This window comes from Hyperolius riggenbachi, chromosome 9 (assembly GCF_040937935.1).
Source record: "Hyperolius riggenbachi isolate aHypRig1 chromosome 9, aHypRig1.pri, whole genome shotgun sequence".
In the NCBI taxonomy this organism is placed as follows: Eukaryota; Metazoa; Chordata; class Amphibia; order Anura; family Hyperoliidae; genus Hyperolius; species Hyperolius riggenbachi.
In genome coordinates this window covers 12,318,937-12,340,230 of record NC_090654.1, presented here as the reverse complement: position 1 = coordinate 12,340,230, position 21,294 = coordinate 12,318,937, and the positions used below count along the sequence as shown (strand labels likewise).

General features: G+C 45.9%; 1 protein-coding gene across 2 annotated transcripts in view; it reads right to left on the bottom strand.

Annotated features, from left to right (window-relative positions):
* The window catches only part of TMPRSS6 (transmembrane serine protease 6), a 122,900-nt gene that overhangs the window by 5,565 nt on the left and 96,041 nt on the right, over nt 1-21,294 (bottom strand). For both annotated transcript variants that reach the window (XM_068255027.1, XM_068255028.1), the window contains 6 exons: nt 19,065-19,207; nt 18,875-18,970; nt 14,093-14,203; nt 12,666-12,782; nt 10,685-10,853; nt 499-773 (listed from right to left, as the gene is read on the bottom strand). In XM_068255027.1, coding sequence (XP_068111128.1) covers nt 499-773; nt 10,685-10,853; nt 12,666-12,782; nt 14,093-14,203; nt 18,875-18,970; nt 19,065-19,207 — 911 coding nt within the window. The remainder of the gene's footprint in view (nt 1-498; nt 774-10,684; nt 10,854-12,665; nt 12,783-14,092; nt 14,204-18,874; nt 18,971-19,064; nt 19,208-21,294) is intronic.

Genomic DNA, 21,294 nt, shown 5'->3' with positions numbered 1-21,294 from the left:
AAAGTCAGATCTGACAAGACTAGCTGCATGCTTGTTTCTGGTGTTATTCAGATACTACTTCAGAGAAATAGACCAGCAGGGCTGCCAGGCAACTGGTATTGATTAAAAGGAAATAAATATGGCAGCCTCCGTATACCTCTTACTTCAGTTCCCCTTTAAGAACAAGATCTGAGGCACTAGCTTTTATGGTGAGAAAATATACTGATAACGCATACTCAAGGAAGAAATTGTTAATATACGGATTACACAAACTCAAGAATAAAATTAACAAGCTGACACATCATTGCATTCCAGCGAATCTGGAGGTGTGGCTAGCTTACAGGGACAACAATGGATCATTTGCATATTCAGAAATCAGCAGTGATGCACTGGGAGACATCTCGGAGCTCACACCAACCTGAATTATTGCAAATAATTTATTTTTTTAAGAAAGCAAACTTTTGTTTTCCAAGAATAAAATTGGTTCTGGCACTGGGAGTAAAACTACAGAGAACTTACCATTATCACTGACTGCCCCCCATCCTGTGACCCAACACTTCGACCCAGTGGGGAAATGGTGGGTGCTCGCAGGAAGGCAGATTGGTTGGACATGTGGATAGGTAAGAGGAACAGCGTGATCCAGCTGTACAAGTGCAATATCGTAGTCATGACTGTCCACATCATGGTATGGATGGAGAAGTAGTTGTGTGACCTTGAAGACCATCTCCTTAAGGTCGCTTCGGCTCAAACGCACCTTCCCCAGGACAACAGTCCAGACTTCAGGAGTTGAGTAACTGCAAAGCGTAGAGTCCATGATGAGAAAATGGAGAGATGTGTGGATTGAATGAAGGAATTAGGTTTAAACAAACTTTGAAAAAAAAAAGAATAAACAGCTCAGAGAACTTAAAGTGATCCCGTAGCGAGTCATTGTTATCTAAACTTTTTATTGTCAGGTGCCCTAAATATGATTAAACAATTAAAATAAAAAGGACATGGGGGAGGGACTTCTTTCAATGAAGAAAACACGAAAAGGTAGCCAAAGGACTTCATTCACAAGGCATTCCAACTTTGCATAAGTGCCCCACACCTGGGCAAGTCAGCTGTTACCATCAAGACATTACATGAATAAAGTATTTTATTTTGATTTTTCTTTAGGCTTGAATTGTTTTACCTTATTTAGGGCCAGGGCCGGAGCTACCATAGGAAAAAATGGGCAATTGCCCCAGAGCCTGTAGGGGCCCCCAAGTTGTCCCTCCCCCATCTTAACTGTTGCTCCCCTGGGACTCTGCAGAGTCTGTTAAGTTGGGAGGTGATTCGGGGAGGGTCAGCAGCCAGCTCAGGGGCCCAAGAGGGAAATTTGGCTCCAACAAAGGGCCTCTAATGATGCTTTTTGGTTCGGGGTTGTCTGTTGGGGGGCCCCCAGGCTAATTTTGCCCTAGGGCCCAATTGTTACTTGAACCGGCCCTGTTTAGGGCACCTTGTAGTAGGATGTCTGTACCCCCAAGGGGGTAGTTATCCCTTCCTGGTTTGCCAACCCAGCTAGGTAGACACTGTTGGAGTGGATGTCTAGTGTAAAAGTGCAGCTATCTCACACAATGCACAATTCACTATTTACGTGAAAATTAGAACAAAAAAATGTCTACTAAGTATGCTCAAGATACACCCATGTGAAAATTTTAAGCAACAATGAGAACATTCTATATTCTAAGTCGGACTTCTGCACATTTTGAATTCAAGCTTTCAACTCGAAATTGCGAAATTCTAATGAGAAAGTTAAAATAGGAGTTCTGGTAAAATCTGAATGTTCATCCCTGAGACATTCATGATATTTTTGCCCCTATTCAATTAACTTTTTCTCTTAATTCTTCTCCTAGGTGATACTTTATCAGTAAAATGCCCTTTTAAACTACCAGCAAGCCAGAAAAGTCACAGAATATTTTTTTTGGTACCTTTCCCCTTACTTTTGGTATCTTTTCAACTGGAGAGAGCTGAAAAGTTATTTTAAAGAAAAAGTTCTGTGCCGAAAAGTTTTTTTTTCAACATAAGTTGAAAAATTATCTCCTAGGAGAAAACGCAGTCGAGAAAGTGAATTGAAACATTCAAATATGAAGCAACTGGGATAAACTGTTTGAAATATCAGGATATGGAATGACTCTGGCTTTATTAAAAGAAAATCTGAAGTTGGCATTGAACCAAAAAACAGATACTCACCTAAGGAGAGGGAAGGAGAAAGGTCCTATAGAGCCTTCCCGGTCTCTTAACGTGTTTCAGTGAACACCCTTGGGACGTACCACTTTTTTCTCCATACTGGTTTCCTTACCTGCATCCAACTGAACAAGTAATATGTCTCTCGCCTTCTAACAGCTCCCTCTAGTGGCCATCAGGAAATGTTAGCTGCAGGCTAGAAGGCTGCCATCCACCGCTAGGGTAAAAGCAGCTGCTAAAGACTTTCAGTTCATAGTGGTATGAATAGTGTTGGGCGAACATCTAGATGTTCGGGTTCGGGCCGAACATGGCCGCGATGTTCGGGTGTTCGAGCCGAACTCCGAACATAATGGAAGTCAATGGGGACCCGAACTTTTGTGCTTTGTAAAGCCTCCTTACATGCTACATACCCCAAATTTACAGGGTATGTGCACCTTGGGAGTGGGTACAAGAGGAAAAAAAATTTTGCAAAAAGAGCTTATAGTTTTTGAGAAAATCGATTTTAAAGTTTCAAAGGGAAAACTCTCTTTTAAATGCGGGAAATGTCTGTTTTCTTTGCACAGGTAACATGCTTTTTGTCGGCATGCAGTCATAAATGTAATACATATAAGAGGTTCCAGGAAAAGGGACCGGTAACGCTAACCCAGCAGCAGCACACGTGATGGAACAGGAGGAGGGTGGCGCAGGAGGAGAAGGCCACGCTTTGAGACACAACAACCCAGGCCTTGCATGAGGACAAGAAGCGTGCGGATAGCAATTTGCATTTTGTCGCCATGCAGTCATAAATGTAATACAGATGAGAGGTTCAATAAACAGGGACCGGAAACGCTAACCCATCACAGATGTTCATTGTTCATGTTACTTGGTTGGGGTCCGGGAGTGTTGCGTAGTCGTTTCCAATCCAGGATTGATTCATTTTAATTTGAGTCAGACGGTCTGCATTTTCTGTGGAGAGGCGGATACGCCGCCGATCTGTGACGATGCCTCCGGCAGCACTGAAACAGCGTTCCGACATAACGCTGGCTGCCGGGCAAGCCAGCACCTCTATTGCGTACATTGCCAGTTTGTGCCAGGTGTCTAGCTTCGATACCCAATAGTTGAAGGGTGCAGATGGATTGTTCAACACAGCTATGCCATCTGACATGTAGTCCTTGACCATCTTCTCCAGGCGATCGGTGTTGGAGGTGGATCTGCACGCTTGCTGTTCTGTGTGCTGCTGCATGGGTGTCAGAAAATTTTCCCACTCCAAGGACACTGCCGATACCATTCGCTTTTGGGCACTAGCTGCGGCTTGTGTTGTTTGCTGCCCTCCTGGTCGTCCTGGGTTTGCGGAAGTCAGTCTGTCGGCGTACAACTGGCTAGAGGAGGGGGAGGATGTCAATCTCCTCTCTAAAGTCTCCACAAGGGCCTGCTGGTATTCTTCCATTTTGACCTGTCTGGCTCTTTCTTCAAGCAGTTTTGGAACATTGTGTTTGTACCGTGGATCCAGAAGGGTATAAACCCAGTAATTGGTGTTGTCCAGAATGCGCACAATGTGTGGGTCGCGTTCAATGCAGTCCTAGGCCGAAGAGGTCATAGCCTAGGGTCACAAAACCTGTTTATTTGGGCAATTTCAATGGTGGCGAGTCTGACATACATAAATCGCAGCAATGGCCGTTAGCAACGTCTGAATCTCACGAAATGTCTCATGCAGGTATAAGACATATTGTTAGACTTGGGCTCCAAAGATGGGTTCCCTCCATCTCTGCAAACCAGAGTTACAGGGCTCCAAATTTGGTAAAATCCCCCATAGGCTTTCATTGGGCCTCCTATTTACAGTTCCAAAATCTCACATCTTTTCAAAGGGCAATTACTCAGCAGTGGCAAATTTTCTAGCATTGTAGGGACCCTTAGGGGGAACATGACTGGTGAGTTTCGGGCCCCTAGGCCGAAGAGGTCATAGCCTAGGGTCACAAAAACCTGTTTATTTAGACTATTTCAATGGTAGTGATGGTGACGTACATAAATCTCAACCATGGCCGTTAGCAACGTCTGAATTTCACGAAATGTCTCATGCAGGTAGAAGACATATTGTTAGACTTGGATTCCAAAGATGGGGTCCCTACATCTCTGCAAACCAGAGTTACAGGGGTCCAAAATTGGTAAAATCCCCCATAGGCTTTCATAGGGCCTCCTATTTACAGTTCCAAAATCTCACATCTTTTCAAAGGGCAATTGCTCAGCAGTGGCAAATTTTCTAGCATTGTAGGGACCCTTAGGGGGAACATGACTGGTGAGTTTCGGGCCCCTAGGCCGAAGAGGTCATAGCCTAGGGTCACAAAAACCTGTTTATTTTGGCTATTTCAATGGTAGTGATGGTGACGTACATAAATCTCAGCCATGGCCGTTAGCAACGTCTGAATCTCACGAAATGTCTCATGCAGGTAGAAGACATATTGTTAGACTTGGATTCCAAAGATGGGGTCCCTACATCTCTGCAAACCAGAGTTACAGGGGTCCAAAATTGGTAAAATCCCCCATAGGATTTCATTGCCTCCCTATTTCACTTTCCAAAATCTCACATCTTTTCAAAGGGCAATGGCTCAGCAGTACCAAATTTTCTAGCATTGTAGGGACCCTTAGGGGGAACATGACTGGTGAGTTTCGGGCCCCTAGGCCGAAGAGGTCATAGCCTAGGGTCACAAAAACCTGTTTATTTTGGCTATTTCAATGGTAGTGATGGTGACGTACATAAATCTCAGCCATGGCCGTTAGCAACGTCTGAATCTCACGAAATGTCTCATGCAGGTAGAAGACATATTGTTAGACTTGGTTTCCAAAGATGGGGTCCCTACATCTCTGCAAACCAGAGTTACAGGGGTCCAAAATTGGTAAAATCCCCCATAGGCTTTCATAGGGCCTCCTATTTACAGTTCCAAAATCTCACATCTTTTCAAAGGGCAATTGCTCAGCAGTGGCAAATTTTCTAGCATTGTATGGACCCTTAGGGGGAACATGACTCGTGAGTTTCGGGCCCCTAGGCCGAAGAGGTCATAGCCTAGGGTCACAAAAACCTGTTTATTTTGGCTATTTCAATGGTAGTGATGGTGACGTACATAAATCTCAGCCATGGCCGTTAGCAACGTCTGAATCTCACGAAATGTCTCATGCAGGTAGAAGACATATTGTTAGACTTGGATTCCAAAGATGGGGTCCCTACATCTCTGCAAACCAGAGTTACAGGGGTCCAAAATTGGTAAAATCCCCCATAGGATTTCATTGCCTCCCTATTTCACTTTCCAAAATCTCACATCTTTTCAAAGGGCAATGGCTCAGCAGTACCAAATTTTCTAGCATTGTATGGACCCTTAGGGGGAACATGACTGGTGAGTTTCGGGCCCCTAGGCCGAAGAGGTCATAGCCTAGGGTCACAAAAACCTGTTTATTTTGGCTATTTCAATGGTAGTGATGGTGACGTACATAAATCTCAGCCATGGCCGTTAGCAACGTCTGAATCTCACGAAATGTCTCATGCAGGTAGAAGACATATTGTTAGACTTGGATTCCAAAGATGAGGTCCCTACATCTCTGCAAACCAGAGTTACAGGGGTCCAAAATTGGTAAAATCCCCCATAGGCTTTCATAGGGCCTCCTATTTACAGTTCCAAAATCTCACATCTTTTCAAAGGGCAATTGCTCAGCAGTGGCAAATTTTCTAGCATTGTAGGGACCCTTAGGGGGAACATGACTGGTGAGTTTCGGGCCCCTAGGCCGAAGAGGTCATAGCCTAGGGTCACAAAAACCTGTTTATTTTGGCTATTTCAATGGTAGTGATGGTGACGTACATAAATCTCAGCCATGGCCGTTAGCAACGTCTGAATCTCACGAAATGTCTCATGCAGGTGGAAGACATATTGTTAGACTTGGATTCCAAAGATGGGGTCCCTACATCTCTGCAAACCAGAGTTACAGGGGTCCAAAATTGGTAAAATCCCCCATAGGATTTCATTGCCTCCCTATTTCACTTTCCAAAATCTCACATCTTTTCAAAGGGCAATGGCTCAGCAGTACCAAATTTTCTAGCATTGTAGGGACCCTTAGGGGGAACATGACTGGTGAGTTTCGGGCCCCTAGGCCGAAGAGGTCATAGCCTAGGGTCACAAAAACCTGTTTATTTTGGCTATTTCAATGGTAGTGATGGTGACGTACATAAATCTCAGCCATGGCCGTTAGCAACGTCTGAATCTCACGAAATGTCTCATGCAGGTAGAAGACATATTGTTAGACTTGGATTCCAAAGATGGGGTCCCTACATCTCTGCAAACCAGAGTTACAGGGGTCCAAAATTGGTAAAATCCCCCATAGGATTTCATTGCCTCCCTATTTCACTTTCCAAAATCTCACATCTTTTCAAAGGGCAATGGCTCAGCAGTACCAAATTTTCTAGCATTGTATGGACCCTTAGGGGGAACATGACTGGTGAGTTTCGGGCCCCTAGGCCGAAGAGGTCATAGCCTAGGGTCACAAAAACCTGTTTATTTTGGCTATTTCAATGGTAGTGATGGTGACGTACATAAATCTCAGCCATGGCCGTTAGCAACGTCTGAATCTCACGAAATGTCTCATGCAGGTAGAAGACATATTGTTAGACTTGGATTCCAAAGATGGGGTCCCTACATCTCTGCAAACCAGAGTTACAGGGGTCCAAAATTGGTAAAATCCCCCAAAGGCTTTCATTGCCTCCCTATTTCACTTTCCAAAATCTCACATCTTTTCAAAGGGCAATGGCTCAGCAGTACCAACTTTTCTAGCATTGTAGGGACCCTTAGGGGGATCATGACTGGTGAGTTTTGCCACTGCTGAGCCATTGCCCTTTGAAATGGTGTGAGGTTTTGGAACGGTAAATAGGAGGCCCAATGAAAGCCTATGGGGGATTTTACCAATTTTGGACCCCTGTAACTCTGGTTTGCAGAGATGTAGGGACCCCATCTTTGGAATCCAAGTCTAACAATATGTCTTCTACCTGCATGAGACATTTCGTGAAATTCAGACGTTGCTAACGGCCATGGCTGAGATTTATGTACGTCACCATCACTACCATTGAAATAGCCCAAATAAACAGGTTTTTGTGACCCTAGGCTATGACCTCTTCGGCCTAGGGGCCCGAAACTCACCAGTCATGTTCCCCCTAAGGGTCCCTACAATGCTAGAAAATTTGGTACTGCTGAGCCATTGCCCTTTGAAAAGATGTGAGATTTTGGAAAGTGAAATAGGGAGGCAATGAAATCCTATGGGGGATTTTACCAATTTTGGACCCCTGTAACTCTGGTTTGCAGAGATGTAGGGACCCCATCTTTGGAATCCAAGTCTAACAATATGTCTTCTACCTGCATGAGACATTTCGTGAGATTCAGACGTTGCTAACGGCCATGGCTGAGATTTATGTACGTCACCATCACTACCATTGAAATAGCCAAAATAAACAGGTTTTTGTGACCCTAGGCTATGACCTCTTCGGCCTAGGGGCCCGAAACTCACCAGTCATGTTCCCCCTAAGGGTCCCTACAATGCTAGAAAATTTGGTACTGCTGAGCCATTGCCCTTTGAAAAGATGTGAGATTTTGGAAAGTGAAATAGGGAGGCAATGAAATCCTATGGGGGATTTTACCAATTTTGGACCCCTGTAACTCTGGTTTGCAGAGATGTAGGGACCCCATCTTTAGAATCCAAGTCTAACAATATGTCTTCTACCTGCATGAGACATTTCGTGAGATTCAGACGTTGCTAACGGCCATGGCTGAGATTTATGTACGTCACCATCACTACCATTGAAATAGCCCAAATAAACAGGTTTTTGTGACCCTAGGCTATGACCTCTTCGGCCTAGGGGCCCGAAACTCACCAGTCATGTTCCCCCTAAGGGTCCCTACAATGCTAGAAAATTTGCCACTGCTGAGCAATTGCCCTTTGAAAAGATGTGAGATTTTGGAACTGTAAATAGGAGGCCCAATGAAAGCCTATAGGGGATTTTACCAAATTTGGAGCCCTGTAACTCTGGTTTGCAGAGATGTAGGGAACCCATCTTTGGAGCCCAAGTCTAACAATATTTCTTCTACCTGCATGAGACATTTCGTGAGATTCAGACGTTGCTAACGGCCATTGCTGCGATTTATGTACGTCAGACTCGCCACCATTGAAATTGCCCAAATAAACAGGTTTTTGTGACCCTAGGCTATGAGCTCTTCGGCCTAGGACTGCATTGAACGCGACCCACGCATTGTGCGCATTCTGGACAACACCAATTACTGGGTTTATACCCTTCTGGATCCACGGTACAAACACAATGTTCCAAAACTGCTTGAAGAAAGAGCCAGACAGGTCAAAATGGAAGAATACCAGCAGGCCCTTGTGGAGACTTTAGAGAGGAGATTGACATCCTCCCCCTCCTCTAGCCAGTTGTACGCCGACAGACTGACTTCCGCAAACCCAGGACGACCAGGAGGGCAGCAAACAACACAAGCCGCAGCTAGTGCCCAAAAGCGAATGGTATCGGCAGTGTTCTTGGAGTGGGAAAATTTTCTGACACCCATGCAGCAGCACACAGAACAGCAAGCGTGCAAATCCACCTCCAACACCGATCGCCTGGAGAAGATGGTCAAGGACTACATGTCAGATGGCATAGCTGTGTTGAACAATCCATCTGCACCCTTCAACTATTGGGTATCGAAGCTAGACACCTGGCACAAACTGGCAATGTACGCAATAGAGGTGCTGGCTTGCCCGGCAGCCAGCGTTATGTCGGAACGCTGTTTCAGTGCTGCCGGAGGCATCGTCACAGATCGGCGGCGTATCCGCCTCTCCACAGAAAATGCAGACCGTCTGACTCAAATTAAAATGAATCAATCCTGGATTGGAAACGACTACGCAACACTCCCGGACCCCAACCAAGTAACATGAACAATGAACATCTGTGATGGGTTAGCGTTTCCGGTCCCTGTTTATTGAACCTCTTATCTGTATTACATTTATGACTGCATGGCGACAAAATGCAAATTGCTATCCGCACGCTTCTTGTCCTCATGCAAGGCCTGGGTTGTTGTGTCTCAAAGCGTGGCCTTCTCCTCCTGCGCCACCCTCCTCCTGTTCCATCACGTGTGCTGCTGCTGGGTTAGCGTTACCGGTCCCTTTTCCTGGAACCTCTTATATGTATTACATTTATGACTGCATGCCGACAAAAAGCATGTTACCTGTGCAAAGAAAACAGACATTTCCCGCATTTAAAAGAGAGTTTTCCCTTTGAAACTTTAAAATCGATTTTCTCAAAAACTATAAGCTCTTTTTGCAAAATGTTTTTTTCCTCTTGTACCCACTCCCAAGGTGCACACACCCTGTAAATTTGGGGTATGTAGCATGTAAGGAGGCTTTACAAAGCACGAAAGTTCGGGTCCCCATTGACTTCCATTATGTTCGGAGTTCGGCTCGAACACCCGAACATCGCGGCCATGTTCGGCCCGAACCCGAACATCTAGATGTTCGCCCAACACTACACGTGACCCGTTCGGCCAATCACAGCGCTAGCCGAACGTTCGGGTAACGTTCGGCCATGCGCTCTTAGTTCGGCCATATGGCCGAACAGTTTGGCCGAACACCATCAGGTGTTCGGCCGAACTCGAACATCACCCGAACAGGGTGATGTTCTGCAGAACCCGAACAGTGGCGAACACTGTTCGCCCAACACTAGGTATGAATCAGTTCACACAAATGTTTTGTTTTTGTTTTTCTTACAAAATGCACTCATCCTTTATGAAAAAATGGAAGAATTAAGTCTCTTGCTCTAGGCATCTAACACCAGGAAAATTAAGCAGACCAGCTGCTACAAACAGCTGTTCCACTTTTGTACTACAGCCCTGACTCCTTTTCAGAATTAGGCTAATATCAGACGGGACATCGGAACTTCGGCAGAAGGCGTGATATTGACGTGATTCAGACACAAAAAGGCAGTAACACAAGTTCTCAAAGGGCACCAAGCTGTGTAGTAACAGTTCAGAAGCAGCAGGGCGGCCCGGATAGCTATGGTAGCAGCAGGCAGGGGGCGTACATTAAATAAAGGTGTCTGGAAATTTGAGTGCCCAGTAATGCTGATAGTAAAATATTGGTATTAAATACAGATATTTTACTATGCCCAAACCTAACCCTACTCTCACACAGAACCCCCCCCCCCCCCCCAACGCCTATTCCTTATTACCTCCACCACACAAACTACCTAACACTTAACCTTCCTGCACAAATGACCTACCTAGCGCCTAACCCTTAAACCCCCACCACACAAACTAGCTACCTAATGCCTAAACCTTAAACCCCACAAGCTATCTACCTAATGCCTAACCCTTAAACCCCACCCCAGCACAAACTACCCACCTAAGGCCTAACCCTTAAACCCCACAAGGGTTACGATGCGTAAATGCAAATTACGATGCGTAATTATGTATAGGCATAATTTCTGCTCATCACTATCATTTACCTTTCTGGTGTGAAGCAATGTGCAGCAGTCAGAATCCACCTATCAGCCACCAAGGTTCCTCCGCACAGGTGAGCTCCCCGCACCTGCAGGCTGGCCTGCCAAGGCCACTCCCCTTCCTGGGCCTGCGTGCCTCCAACAAGACGACTCTCCAGTTTCTGAACACCACAGGCTGAGGGAGAGATAAGCACAAGTTCTCATAGCAGTGTATCCTAGGCAAAAAAGAAATGAGGCAACACCTTGCCCAAACATATTAAAGCGATATAAACCCCTGACATAATATTCAATAAAAACATGTTTTCCTACTTTTTTATATGCCATACGGTTATCATATTTGCTTCTGTGCATAAGTATTATTATTCATTTAGAAATTACAAGTTCCCAAAGTACACTTTTTTTTGCCCTCTACTGCCTGGCTGTTCCCACTCTCTCATGACTGCCCTCTACTGCCTGGCTTTTCCTGCTCTCTCGTGACTGCCCTCTACTGCCTGGCTGTTCCTGCTCTCTCGTGACTGCCCTCTACTGCCTGGCTGTTCCTGCTCTCTCGTGACTGCCCTCTACTGCCTGGCTGTTCCCGCTCTCTCATGACTGCCCTCTACTGCCTGCCTGTTCCCGCTCTCTCATGACTGCCCTCTACTGCCTGGATGTTCCCACTCTCTCGTGACTGCCCTCTACTGCTTGGCTGTTCCCCGCTCTCTCGTGACTGCCCTCTACTGCCTGGCTGTTCCTGCTCTTTCATGGCTGCCCTCTACTGCCTGGCTGTTCCCGCTCTCTCGTGACTGCCCTCTACTGCCTGGCTGTTCCTGCTCTCTCATGACTGCCCTCTACTGCCTGGCTGTTCCTGATCTCTCATGACTGCCCTCTACTGCCTGGCTGTTCCCACTCTCTCGTGACTGCTCTCTACTGCCTGGCTGTTCCTGCTCTCTCATGACTGCCCTCTACTGCCTGGCTGTTCCTGATCTCTCATGACTGCCCTCTACTGCCTGGCTGTTCCCACTCTCTCGTGACTGCCCTCTACTGCCTGGCTGTTCCTGCTCTCTCATGACTGCCCTCTACTGCCTGGCTGTTCCCACTCTCTCGTGACTGCCCCCTACTGCCTGGCTGTTCCTGCTCTCTCGTGACTGCCCTCTACTGCCTGGCTGTTCCTGCTCTCTCGTGACTGCTCTCTACTGCCTGGCTGTTCCCGCTCTCTCATGACTGCCCTCTACTGCCTGGCTGTTCCCACTCTCTCGTGACTGCCCTCTACTGCCTGGCTGTTCCTGCTCTCTCATGACTGCTCTCCACTGCCTGGCTGTTTCTGCTCTCTCATGACTGCCCTCTACTGCCTGGCTGTTCCCGCTCTCTCATGACTGCCCTCTACTGCCTGGCTGTTCCCGCTCTCTCGCGACTGCCCTCTACTGCCTGGCTGTTCCCGCTCTCTCATGACTGCCCTCTACTGCTTGGCTGTTCCCGCTCTCTCATGACTGCCCTCTACTGCCTGGCTGTTCCCGCTCTCTCATGACTGCCCTCTACTGCCTGGCTGTTCCCGCTCTCTCATGACTGCCCTCTACTGTCTGGCTGTTCCCGCTCTCTCATGACTGCCCTCTACTGCCTGGCTGTTCCCTCTCTCTCATGACTGCCCTCTACTGCCTGGCTGTTCCCGCTCTCTCATGACTGCCCTCTACTGCCTGGCTGTTCCCGCTCTCTTATGACTGCCCTCTCCTGTCTGGCTGTTCCCGCTCTCTCATGACTGCCCTCTACTGCCTGTCTGTTCCCTCTCTCTCATGACTGCCCTCTACTGCCTGGCTGTTCCCGCTCTCTCATGACTGCCCTCTACTGCCTGGCTGTTCCTGCTCTCTCGCGACCGCCCTCTACTGCCTGGCTGTTCCCGCTCTCTCGTGACTGCCCTCTACTGCCTGGCTGTTCCCGCTCTCGTGACTGTCCTCTACTGGTTGGCTGTTCCTGCTCTCTCGTAATCCCATCAGCATTACACGCGAGTTCTCACCACAGTTCTTTTCATCAGAGCCATCTCTGCAGTCCTCCACCGAGTCACACTCAGGGTTTATCTTCTTCACACAGGTCCCGTCTGCACACTTATAGTTATAGGCACCACAAGGAGCGGCTGTGCGGTGAGAAGAATATGCATGAAAACAAAATTCCACTTTAGTTGGGAAAATCTCAATAGCAATAATGCAACAATGAGTTCTAAAGCACTTAGATCATGCCAATACATCTACAGTTCTGCCCATTATTATTCATACCCCTGGCAAATTTTGACTTAAAGTTACTTTTATTCAACCAGCAAGTAATTTTGGGACTTTGGTAAATCTCAGAGGATGTGGTTGGAAGCCAAAAATGACACCTGTGCTGGCCAGGAGGATAGTGAGAGAGGGGAAAAAGAATCCAAGAAGACCCTCCAACCTGAAAGATTTGGAGCACATTGCTGAAGATGAATGGGCAAAAAGCTGGTCTGCAATTATAGGACGCGTTTGATTGCTGTAATAAAGGCTTTTCTGTTGATTATTGAGAAGGGTATGAATAATTTTGGACTGGACACTTTTTTGCTCAAATGTAAATAAAAGCTGAGAGGTTTTTCCCCTACTGCACAATAATGCCTCTTGTACATCGTCTTATTATCTTTTGGGCGACACCTATGCATCAGCGTGTGCGATTTCCTGCTAGCCCCATAAGAAGCCATTCACGCCAATCGGCATAGAGCAGTCCTGAGGCTGCCGCCGCGTTCATGCCAATTGGCGTGGAGCGGTCGGTTAGCAGTTAAAGTGTAATTTGTTTGCCAGCGATTGCCGAACCCCCAATTACTTCTTCCTCCGAGTTGAGTCGGAGGAGGAACAGTATTTAATACCACCCTGAATTACAGTAGTGACAGGGTGAGCTGTCATTTAGGTCACCCTGCGCCCAACTGACCGGGCAGCGAGTGCAGACGTACTTACCGGCTCTTGTGATCAGAGAATGAACATATTACAAAGTGTCTTCCAAATACGCTGGAATAAACCTCCAAACAGCTACAACGACATGGACCAGGCAGGGTGTGTATCATGAGGCCTGCAAGGAGGAACCTCAGTGTGGTTCCGTCTCAAGCAATGTAACCCCGCCAAGCTTCCTCATACGTCATCCACACTTCAGGCCGGTCACGTGTCCTGAGTATGGGAAGCAAGGGGAGCACAATTGTGCAGATTGCACCAAATGTCAAAGAAGCACCAACGCAAATACACTTGGTTGGTTTTATCACACATAATAAAAATCCCGACCAACGGTTTCAGCAGTCTCGCCTTCATCAGAAACCGATTGCCTGGGTCTGGTATACTGGAATTTTTTGCACTGAGAATGCAAATTTGGTTTTATTACTAGTACTACAGAGAGGCATCCAATACACTAGAGAAAATGACGACCATAAGAAGATGAATGTAATACCTTGGTCACACTGCTCTTCATCCGTACCATTGATGCAATCTTTTGTCCCATCACAGATCTTTGTGGAATTAATGCATTCCCCTTCTGAGCACTGGTACTGGGCAGGGCACACTGGAGAACAATCATAATAAATGCTCAGTTTAAAAGAGCCACAAAATCAAATTCCATACCCACCGCTCTGTGTATTATGCAGCCTGGAACCTCTCCCTGCATTGCAAGCACTCCAATCTATTCAGAAATGGTTCTGCTGTAATAAATCTCATCTCAGTCAGACTGGCTCGCAGAGCAGACGGAGAGAGGGAAGATTGTTATCTCCCCTTCCACATTCCTGCTCCTCACTGACTGTTCAGTGTGAGCTGAAATAAGATCTGTATGCTTGTGCTCTCATGTGATTACAAAGCAAGCTAGCTATGACAGTGCAGTTTCTAGGAGGAAAAAAAGAGTAAGGGAGGAAATGACATCAGGATTGGCTTCAATCAGAGGGAATCAAGATGGCTAATGCCAGGAACACTATTATCTTTATTTGCTATATACAATTCATGGAAATCAAAACATGGACAGTACAATACATCTGTTATGTTAGTACAGCAAGTAGTTATCTACTTTTATATGTGTTTTTTTTCCTAGGAGAGTATGGCTGAGACTGCTGCTTTAATATGAACAAGAAATGGAAATAACCATATGAGAAAAATTATGTATTTGATAAGCCAACACATAAAAGCTTTAGCAATGGCTACAATGCCGTTACCGTACGAGTCAGCTGACTTTCATCAAATGAGCTCTGAGTGAATAGTTGACGCGGGTCAATGCACTTTAAGCACAGCTCTTTATGTGCTGCATTAATCATTATGTGTGCAGTTCCCTGTATACTGCGTGTCTCTGGATAGCCACTAGGATATTGTGGAGAGAGGGCAGATGATGAAGATGTTAGAAAAGACACATTTCAAATGAATAATGGATCACAAATCATGAAAATTTCAGCAACATGTTAATGTTTTAATGTTACATGATGAGCACAGCACAGTATGTTCTCCGCCTTTTTTTAACCGCTTTCGAACCACGCTAATTGAAATCTACTCCCTGTCTAGGACCTAGAAAGAGCAGAAAAAATACCGCTCCACTCACAAAATGGAAAACAGTGCTGGAAAAAAGGGCTGCCCAGCCCGGAACACAGTATGAAGCAATCAATATCCGCACAAGGGGCCTGATTCACAAAGCGGTGCTAACAGTTAGCACCCTGGTGAAAAGCCCTTTATCACGCCTAAACTCTGTTTAGGCATGATAAGTTTAGGTGTGATAAGTTTAGGTGTGATAAGTTTTTAGGTGTGATAAGTTTAAGCGCCAACTGGGTTAGCACCGCAGTGCACAGCTGATCAAAAGTTTTGCGCTAGCAAAGTCTGGTGCACTTTGCATAGAGTTTAATGGCGCTGCTTTGCGTGCAGGACTTTGCGTGCGATCTAAACTTATCTAAACTTATCATGCCTAAACTTATCATGCCTAAACTTATCATGCCTAAACTTATCATGCCTAAAGTCTTTAACTGGTTTATCACCGCTTTGTGAATCAAGCCCAATGTCTCCAAAAATCCAAAATTTATTCAGGACGTATCCCAATCAGATAAAAAAGCGAGTACTTAAACTGACATGTTTCGAACCATCTTGGTTCTTAATCATAGCCATTTTTATGACTTACATCCACAAGGTTTTATAGGCGGTGGTGGGCGGAACCAGGAAGTGTGACAGACCGGCCACACCCAATAAGGGTGGTTTCAAAAGGTCAGCACACTCAAGAAAGGTCGCCACAGCAGCCTCTACAACACTGTACATATTTCAAATTTATATTAAAAACTTACAGATATATAAAAAACCAAAGAAAAGAAAAGCGCACTTGAGATGAAAACACATCAATATATAGCAGAGCAAGATGAATATATGCACTTAGGAAATAATTCCAATAAAAAATAAAGATGAAACAAGAAACAACAACAAGGACAAGATAAAGCAGGGGGGGGGGGGGGGGGGGGGGGTCGTTATCTTCTGTTTTTAAACTAGCCGGTCACTAAAGCTAAATCCCACCTTGCATTCATACCAAGGGGGGCCCTAGTCCCTAAACAAAAAATCCAATAAGCCTCTCTTTTACGAATCATGGCTAAAAGATCTCCCCCTCTTTTGGATAAAAAGACCCTCTCAAAACAATAGTCTGGGTTTTTGTTTCCCTTTCCAATGGACATGTCTCCCCCATCAAACATTTCATTAACTGCAACACACAAAATGTAATCTATTTGATCACTTGTGCTGTTCTGTCCAATATGTAGGATGCACTACTAGGCCTTTGAAGGCCCGTATTGCTGAACACTATTTGGGGGCCGGTTGGCTCACAAATAGTATCTCCAATGTGGCGAAACATTTTCGCTCAGAACATGGGGGAGACATGCCCAGCTTCCGATTTCAGGGCATTGAGAGGGTCTTTTTACCCAAAAGAGGGGGAGATCTTTTAGCCATGATTCGTAAAAGAGAGGCTTATTGGATTTTTTGTTTAGGGACTAGGGCCCCCCTTGGTATGAATGCAAGGTGGGATTTAGCTTTAGTGACCGGCTAGTTTAAACACAGAAGATAATGAACCCCCCCCCCCCCCCCCGCTTTATCTTGTCCTTGTTGTTGTTTCTTGTTTCATCTTTATTTTTCTTTGGAATTATTTCCTAAGTGCATATATTCATCTTGCTCTGCTATTGTGAGAAAACGCGGAAAAGCTGCCGCATGTACCAGGAGCAGGGCGGCTGACTCCGCGTCCGACGCGGCGGTTTGCACGCATAGACACGCGTCTGGTAGTATGGTGGAATGCGGAAAAGCTGCCGCATGTCATGACAGCAAAGCGGCTGTTTCCACGTCCAACGCGGCGGTTTGCATGCAGCAGCGTGCGCTTGGTGTGGCTGGGTCTGTTAGTGCACTTAGGCAGATGGAGAGCTACGCGCCCGCGGGCCTAAACTCAGGACCTTTATACCAGCAGGGGAAGTGTCAGCTGATCAGGAAGATCAGCTGATTCCTGCAGGACTCATGATTGGTTGAATGGCTCGGGCGGGGCGGCATAGTCCAGCAACTATATATTCTGCTGCTTGTCAGTTGCTGGTTGTCTGCCATTGCGATCACTATGTGGTAGCACTCAGACCTTGTCAGTATCTGTGTTCTAGCATAGTTTCCAAAGGTGTTGATGATCACGGAGCTCACACCTTAGCGTTAGGAATATTGAACTGTATTATTTGTTATGACCTTCTGCCTGCCTGACTATTCCTTCTGAACTCTGATTCTGTACCGTGCTATTTCTGATATCCTGTTGCCAAACTCTGCTCGTTCCTGGACTCTGTATCTGCCTACTGATTCTGTACCTCGTTACTCTGATACTCCGTTGCCAAACCCTGCCTGTTATCGGATTCCGTATCTGCCTCCTGATTCTGTACTTTATCTGTCTGTGTGTTAACGACCTGGCTTGCCCGACCTCGAGAACTGGCCTTACTGTTAGAGGCAGTTCCCAGAACTGTTAGTGACACCCTCTCACTGGTGTCACTCACGCTCTGTCCTTCCCATGTCCTGCCTAGCTCCTCCCCCGGGAGAATCTAGGCTAGTGGAAGGAACATCCTCCTGTGCAGTATTCCTTACTACTGCTGTACCTATTCCAGAGGTACAGCCCTCAAAGTGTTACTGTTACGCCAAACACTCACTTCTCTCTCAGGTGTCCAGAGGTTAGAGATATATCTGATTATTGACGATTCCGCAGATCCTCAATAATCGGGTATATCTGTATTCTTGGGGATACTGCGGATCGCCAAGGATCAGATTCTCTCTCTGGCTGCTGACACCGATCATTACAGCTATATATTGATGTGTTTTCATCTCAAGTGCGCTTTTCTATTCTTTGGTTTTTTATATATCTGTAAGTTTTTAATATAAATTTGAAATATGTACAGTGTTGTAGAGGCTGCTGTGGCGACCTTTCTTGAGTGTGCTGACCTTTTGAAACCACCCTTATTGGGTGTGGCCGGTCTGTCACACTTCCTGGTTCCGCCCACCACCCCCTATAAAACCTTGTGGATGTAAGTCATAAAAATGGCTATGATTAAGAACCAAGATGGTTCGAAACATGTCAGTTTAAGTACTCGCTTTTTTATCTGATTGGGATACGTCCTGAATAAATTTTGGATTTTTGGAGACATTGTGCGGATATTGATTGCTTCATACTGTCTAGGACCTGTTATACCTGCCAGTGTGTAGATTTCAATTAACCCGCCGCACGTTACCGCCGATCGCGACGCTCTCCTGGCGCTGCAGACCACTCACCCTGCTGTCGGTACGACGGCAGAGCTCCGTGAGTCGGTCAGGAGCGATTTAATTGGCTTCTGACCCTGTGATCTAATTGGCTCACATTGATCACAGGGTCAGGAGTCAATGAAATCGCCTGAGTTGCGCCTGAGTTGGGTGCTGCTATAGCACGGGTAATTCAGGGTTCCGGCAATCGCTCTCCAGAGCCCACGTGTTTAGGCACCAAATGATAGATGGATTAGTGTTTTATATGTATTAACATATCATACATCATTATCATGCCTTTGTCTTGCCTTTATCATGCTTTGTCATGCCTTTATCATACCTTTGTCATGCCTTTCTCATGCCTTTATCATGCCTTAATCATGCCTTTTTTCATGCCTTTATCATGCCTTTGTCGTGCCTTTATTATGCCTTTGTTATGCCTTTATTATGCCTTTGTCATGCCTTTGTCATGCCGTTTACTCACCACAGTTCCTTTCATCCAACCCGTCTTGGCAGTCCTTAACGCCGTCACATAAGGGGACACACTCACCAGACGCGCACAAGAACTCCCCAGGACAGGCTGCACAAACATACAGGGGTTATGTGACAACGCTGAAGAACTATTACATTATAAAGAGGCATTGGGGAGGAAACTATGCAACGAGGACACTCACGGTCTGACTGATTGTAGAGGCTGTACGAGGCCTGTATTCCTGGACCCGTCAGAGAACTTGGACATGCAAATGTCACGGTGAAGTTCTCTGACTTGCCTTTGATCCTCTCAGTGTACGGTCTGAGAACTCGTAACCCACACTTCCTGTGGACAAAAAACAGCCTGTATCAGATGTTATACTTCATAAAGACCAACCGAAACTTCATTACCGTTAGTTTCCTATCAGGCAGAATCCTTCCCTCTCCCTCTCTCGACAAAAAGTGCGGGAAAACTCTTCAACAAGGACAGAGACAAACAGCTACAGTGGAATAAGCAAATAAACGCCTTTTAGAAGAGTCAGAAAGAGTTATGTCCTCTCCCAAGTAATTGTTGCTTGGAACTCATTTGGCCAAATTGTCCTCTAACAGAACTCGGGCAGATTCAAGCAACACTAATCCTTACCACTATTCCTCAACAGATGGATGCTCAATCAAGGTTTTCCATGGCTTTAGCAATGTCCTTTGAGTATTGCTGGACTTCTGGATGTAAAAATCCAATAATGCTCACTTCTGCTCACAAAATCATATTCATTTTCATCAAAAATATGTCTCCCTCCATAAACAAGACGTTTCGAGGTTGTGTACCAGTACTGCTCTGCCATGTCTCACAGTTGTCCATGAGTCATTTCACAAATCCCCATGCTGGAAGTTACTGGCTCAAACAGCAATGCATCCCCACCAATGGAGTGATGAAGGGACTCTGAGGGGCATGTTTGTCACTCCTCTCTCCTAGAAGGATCTGCGGGAAGCCAGGACAATGCAGTGGCATGGCAGTGCAAATTCAGAAGACAACAGGACTATCTGCAATGACATCTGCCACAGACTTAGTAAGTATCTGGGATTTGTGATAACTGATAGGCGTAAGAACCTAAAGGTATACCAGGAAAAAATATTATTGCCCATCTTCTTCAAAGCCAAACTTCTTTAAAGGGAGTATCCACTGTGTTTTTAAAAAAAATAAAAATATGAATCCACTTACCTGGAGCTTCCTCCAGCCCATGGCAGGCAGGACGTGCCCTCGACGCCGCTCTAGAGGCTCCCGATCTTCTTCGGTGGCGCACCCGATCTGGCCAGGCCGGCTTCCTGCTCGGGCGTCTCCTTGTGCTCCAACGTGCGTCTCACACGAGCGTGCTGACGTCATTGGACGTCCTACGGACTGTACTGCGCAGGCGCAGAACTACTGCGCCTGGTGAACCAGAACTCATTGGAGTGTGTAAGGGGGCTACAAAGGACCAAAAAGAAGGCAAACTTTTGTTTCAGTTATTGGGAGGAACTTGTAATGCAAAAGCCTTGCTACTGAGCAATGATGAGCGTGGAATTTGCATAAACGTAATTCTGAATCGTAATTCGCAATTGCGAAATTGCAATGTGAAATCCGAGAAAAAATTTAATTCATTTTGTTCCTGTAATCAAGAAGAACTGGAATTTCACAATTACATGGTATTTTTTGGCAACTTTAGCAGGTAATAGCAAGGCCCCATACATGCTATTGTACCAAAATAGCTCTGTATATTAAAGGGAAATAGTGGGAACAAGTACAAAAAAATTCAAAAAGAAGCATTGGCAAAATCTATTTTAGAAATTCAAAGGAAAAATGTTTTTCAAACTCGGTAAAATAACATTTTGCTACTCCACATGAGTTAGATATCTGACGCATTTGAGCACGGCATCCCATTGCCAGGCCTAGTCCGGCACAGAGTCACCCTATGTAGATCAAACTGTGGGGCAAAGTCTGACGCTTTGATTCCCTCTAGCGCTACCTGCTGGATCCCCGCCACTGCAGCACTCACTGGGCTGGATCATCTCCTGCACTATGGAAAAACGGACAGTGCTGCCCATAATTATTCATACCCCAACTTGGGTTTGGGCACCAGTGGACATTCCAGCATGACAATGACCCAAAACACACAGCAAAAGTGGTGAAGAAATGGTTAGCAGACAACAACATTAATGTTTTGGAGTGGCCCAGCCAGAGTTCTGACTTGAATCCAATTGAGAATCTGTGGAGGGAGCTAAAGATCAGGGTGATGGCAAGAAGATCCTCCAACCTGAAAGATTTGGAGCTATCATCTCATTGCTAAAGATGAATAGGCAAAAATACCTGTGGAGACATGCAAAAAGCTGGTCTGCAATTATAGGAAGCTTTTGATCGCTGTAATAGCCAAGCCAATAAAGGTCTTTCGATTGATTATT